The sequence below is a fragment of the Olea europaea genome, chromosome 21, assembly GCF_002742605.1.
Source record: "Olea europaea var. sylvestris chromosome 21, O_europaea_v1, whole genome shotgun sequence".
In the NCBI taxonomy this organism is placed as follows: Eukaryota; Viridiplantae; Streptophyta; class Magnoliopsida; order Lamiales; family Oleaceae; genus Olea; species Olea europaea.
Genome location: NC_036257.1, coordinates 5,321,321 through 5,326,497, shown reverse-complemented (window position 1 = coordinate 5,326,497; position 5,177 = coordinate 5,321,321). Strand labels below are relative to the sequence as shown.

Here is a 5,177-nt window from a genome sequence, read left to right as displayed (position 1 = left end):
TAGGTTGCCCTTATATATTCAAAGTGGGCTGCCCTCCATGCAAGGAAGGTGGCATGGAGGGGCGGACATCGTTATGAATACAGCATTATGTACATGTAGTATATTCCATACTCTACTACATTTTCTTTATTCCAAATGAATCTTAAAACTCTTTATCATTTCAGTATTGAAAAGGAATTCTATTAACTAATGTCTCAAAATTAGGACCAGTCAAAAAAAGAAAAAGGAAAAAATTCTTCTAGAGTCTTGGTGTTGTCCCCACAAAGGCAGGGTAGATGATGATCATATTGTGAAGATTACCTATGTAAGAAGGAATCTTGAAGCGATGGCTGATTGAATTTGCAGGGTCCCCACTGAGTCACATGTTCTGGGCTTTAAGACAAGCCTGGATTGTGTACTATTATAGTTTGTGACGCCCAGCAAGACTGAGAGATACTACTGTCTGAAAACCATAATCGTCCAAACATTTGCACCGTGACCAATTGCCTTGTCCAAAAACTCTATTCTTCTGCATTATTCATCAGTTCCCACATGGTAAATAAATAGTGAATGGAAATATATGTCCATTCAAGAAAGCCCGTGTTCGGTACGATGGACTATACATTATTCACAGGTTCGACTTTCGACGTGCTGTATGGCTTGTGGAAAACTATGTAGTAATTATCAATGGTATTAAAAAAAAAGGGGAAATCATTTAGCAATCTTGTCCTCATTTTCTGTGGTTGAGTTGAATTACCAACTGTACTTTGTCTTTTGTTGCGTTTTTTTGTGATCTTTTGGTTCTGAAAGAACATCGATGAAACTTTCAATAATTACTCCATTTTCGGTCCCTATCCACTTGCAGCACACCAATCCATGGCATCCCTCCACGAACTGCTATCTGAAGAAGGATTTGAGCACCAAAAATCTCTGGAAACCAGAAAAAAGGTGAAGTTTAGAGACAGGAGAGTCCAAGATGAGTCGATTACACTGCCTATTTACATATGCCATGACAGAAGAAGATTTGATGCTTCATCTAAGCAGAGGAGTGAAAAGGCCAATTCAATCAACGGTTCTACGGTTTTTTCATCAAGAAGAAGGGATTCAGACTCTGAGAGATCGAATACAAAGTCTGTCACAGAAGGGACTTCTAGAAAAGATGAGCCTGCAATTGATGATGCGGCTATTAAAGCTGTGATTTCTATCTTGAGTGGATATGTAGGCCAGTATTCAAGAGACAAGAATTTTCGCAAAACAATCAGAGAAAAGTGTTATTCTTGCTTTGTGAAAAGGAAGAAGTATTCATCAGATAATGGAGTTTTTGCCAATATGGAATTGGGAATTCAGAGTATTGAGGGATTGGTCGAAAGTCAAGAGATAAATAAGAAATCACTGAAGAATTCTATTCAGCTGTTGAACATTGTAGCTTCCTTGAATTCCAAAACCTCAATAGATGGTTCAACTTGTGGAGCATCCAATTCATATCTCTCAGCTTGCGCACAACTTTACTTATCAATTGCTTACAGGATTGCGGAAAATTATAGAAATTCGGCTAAACACGTCCTGCAAGTGTTTTGTGATTCGCCATTTCTTGCGCGAGCACATTTGCTTCCTGAACTTTGGGAACATTTCTTTCTTCCCCACTTACTTCACCTCAAGATTTGGTACGCTAAAGAGCTTAAATTTCTTTCTAATTCGAAATATGTTGACAAGGAGAAAAAGATTAAGGCTCTTAACAAGTTGTATAATAGTCAATTGGATTTTGGGACAATACAGTTTGCTTTTTACTACAAGGAGTGGCTTAAAATTGGTGTTCCAGCTCCTGTTGTTCCTTCTGTTCCGTTACCTTCGAAAATAAGCCATGCTCGTTCAAGAAGGAGATCTTCGGACTCTTCAACTTCTTATCATTCCATCAGTAATAAATCACTGTAAGTTTGAGTTAAATAGATGTTCTGTTATCTCTTTTCATAGGAGAATGAGAATAGATTATATACATTTTTCCCTTGTGTCTTTGTGCCCAAAGATATCAAGCTGTTTTTGGAAATCCAAAGGGAGAAGAGAAGTTCTGTATGGTAGAAGAAGAAATCAAGCATTGCAGTCATGTTGAAGTAGGTAACCGGTATCCTCTCGAATAAATTAAATTTTTTGATAGGTGATATTATAAACATGATTTATATTTATCTTGATAATCTTGACAGGAGAGAGCTATGGATCAACAATTGTTGTCAAGTCAAAGTTACAGAAAACCGAAAGTTGAATTGTGGCCAGAAAATCAGAAATCAGATTATTTCAGGTTTTTAGCTTGCCGCAATGAACCAACACAGTGCTTGGTAGAGGAAAACTATAAGCCTAAAAATTCCATAATCAAGAAAGCTGAAAATGTCCATCTTTCTCCCTCCAACGACGTATTGAGAGCCATTTCTGTTATTTGCTCCTTAGGTAGCCTGACTGATTGTGAAATGGCAATTCGTGTGGTGAGCAAAGTTTGGTTGGATTCTCAAGGAGATCCCACAATTGAAAATTCATTATCACAGGTTCCTGTTATGGAAGGAATAATGGAGGTTTTATTTGTCTCTAATGATGATGAAGTCTTGGAACTTGCTATCTCAATTTTAGCAGAACTGGCAACAAAGAGGGAGTTGAATGCAAAAATCATATTGAATTCAGATCCGAACCTTGATGTCTTCCTAAGATTACTGAGAAGTAACAGCCTATTTCTGAAAGCCGCAGCTCTACTTTACCTAGTGAAGCCAAAGGCTAAGCAGATGATATCAACAGAATGGATTCCACTAGTCCTTCGAGTTCTAGAATTCGGTGATCAAACACAATCCTTATTCACAGTTCGAAGCAGCCCTCAGGTGGCAGCATATTACTTCCTAGACCAACTTTTAACGGGGTTTAATGAAGACAAAAATTTAGAGAATGCTAGACAAATCATTTCACTAGGTGGGCTGAACTTGCTTGTCAGAAGGACGGACGTCGGGGACACTTATGAGAAGAGTAGAGCTGCTACTGTTCTACATTATTGTATTCAAGCTGATGGAACCTGTCGACACTTCTTGTCCAAAAACTTGAAGAAAGACATTATTATATCCCTCCTTTTCCTCGGAAAGCAAATGAATTCTCATGGACATGCTCTTGCATTACTGACAGAGTTACTCTGCCTTAACAGGTAACAATTTCAGTTATATGATTATATGGTTATTTCGTTAACATTGTTGACTAAAAGTGATCCTGATCTTTCGGAATCACCAGAAGAAACCAGAAAGAAGAATTCTTAGGTGGACTAATAATGGGATGTGACTGCTTAAACACAATGAATATTTTGTTACTCTACCTCCAAAATGCAAGGCCAGAAGAACGCCTGATAGTTGCAGTCATATTGCTACAGCTAGATCTAATGGTTAGTTCAAAATTGTCTTCTTTCTCCTTTTTCCTCCAACAAACACAATATTCAGTAGTCAAATGTGAACAAGGTCAATTCTTAGACAGGTACATTAACGCTTAAATTGTTCTACAGGGAGATCCTTTGGAGTATAGTGTATATAGGGAAGAGGTGGTAGATGCAATGGTAAAAGCTTTAGATTGTCAAGTGTTCAACGGGATAGTCCAGGAGCAATCAGCCAGAGCTCTCCTAATTCTCGGAGGACATTTTTCTTATAATGGAGAGCCAATAATGGAGAAATGGCTCTTGAGAAAAGCGGGCTTTGATGAGAAGTCAGAAGACTCGTTTTATGGAAAGGACATCGGTGTTGATGGATACTTACAATTGGTGAGTCCTATTCTCCATTGAATCTGATCTGTTTCTGCATATCCATTAAATACTATAATAATAAAATCGTTGTGATTTGGTCTTGATTTCCAATTATTGAGCTTATCTAGTTTATGCTGACAATTCTCAGAATAAAGAGGACAAAACAGTGGAAATTTGGCAAAGAAAAGCAGCAATGGTTTTGCTTACCATTGGCAACGGGAGGCTTCTTGAGGCTCTTTCGGATTCAATGGCCAATGGTATCCCATGCCTGGCACGAGCAAGCCTGGTGACTGTATGCTGGATGAGCATTGGTCTCCATTCCCTTGGAGATACACATCTTAAATTCAAGGCATGCTCAGTCCTCATGACACAACTAGTAGAATCCTTGAACTATGACAGGCCTCTCGAGGAAAGAATTCTGGCATCATTTTCGTTACTCAGCCTTATAAAGGGTACAGGTAAAAGAATTTCCATTGATTTTAGCTTGAACTTGCACCAAATTTCTTGTTAAATAGAATGTTCTTAACAATTTTCTTATACTGCCCTTTTCTTTCAGATTATTTTTCCAAACCATTGGCTACAGATAAAGAGCTTCTGAATCGCCTTTCAAAAATCTCTCAAGTAACTTGGACAGCTGAGGAGCTTATTTCAATTATGACAAGCAGTTGGACAGATTCATGAAGAAATAACAAGAAGATTAGCATTTAAGTCTTAGTTTGCAGTAGAAGATTTGGCAGCTAGCTCAGCCCCTTCTTCTTCAGGAGGAACTCCAGGTTGAGGAGTTACTCGGAATGCTGCCAAAATATCAGCATCTTTGGTTTCGTATTTAGGAGTATAGTAAGACAATTGTAAGGATTTCCTTCTTCATTTGCATGCATATACACGCCAACTTGATCTTGTTTATATGTTGTGAAGGGAACTTTTTTTTGTTCTAATACCTTGTATTGTGTGTCCTTTGTGAAAGAAGTTATGTTATTGATTTCATCAATCTGTAAAATGGAAATTTCCCTGTAAATAGATGAATCATATTCTTCGCTAAAACTTTTGAATACTCTTTCCTCTCTGCTTGCTTCATGTGGAAGATGGATCTGGAAGATGCCTTAGAGTCAATGTATTTGCCAAATTCTGCAATGTAAGATCAAGTTTTGTATTGAAGTTTGAATGTTAGTATCCAAATCTTTCAATCAAATTCCTGAAACTACAATAGATTTAGATATACCTAATGTCACAAATTTTGTTGGATTCAAATTCTGACAATCAGAGTAGACAAGAGTGACTTCTTTTGTCTTAAACAATATAGGTTCATAAACAATGCTACATGTACAGAAAATTTTTACATGCACTTTTACAGAATGCCGCATTGCAACATTTCATTGAATTTTGGGTAAAATATATAGTTAAAACAGTCAATCAAGTGCTACCACCTCACCACCTGCAAAATTAC

The 5,177-nt window shown here is 37.5% G+C and overlaps 1 protein-coding gene across 1 annotated transcript; it reads left to right on the top strand.

Moving 5' to 3' along the window:
- Positions 1–463: 463 nt before the first annotated feature.
- On the top strand, positions 464–4,829 carry LOC111370444 (putative E3 ubiquitin-protein ligase LIN-1). The gene is made up of 8 exons (XM_022992148.1): positions 464–613; positions 845–1,907; positions 2,003–2,087; positions 2,178–3,151; positions 3,235–3,382; positions 3,500–3,751; positions 3,882–4,191; positions 4,290–4,829. The coding sequence occupies exons 1-8, from the start codon at positions 550–552 to the stop codon at positions 4,412–4,414; spliced, it is 3,021 nt and encodes a 1,006-aa protein (XP_022847916.1). The 5' UTR covers positions 464–549; the 3' UTR covers positions 4,415–4,829.
- Positions 4,830–5,177: the final 348 nt, after the last annotated feature.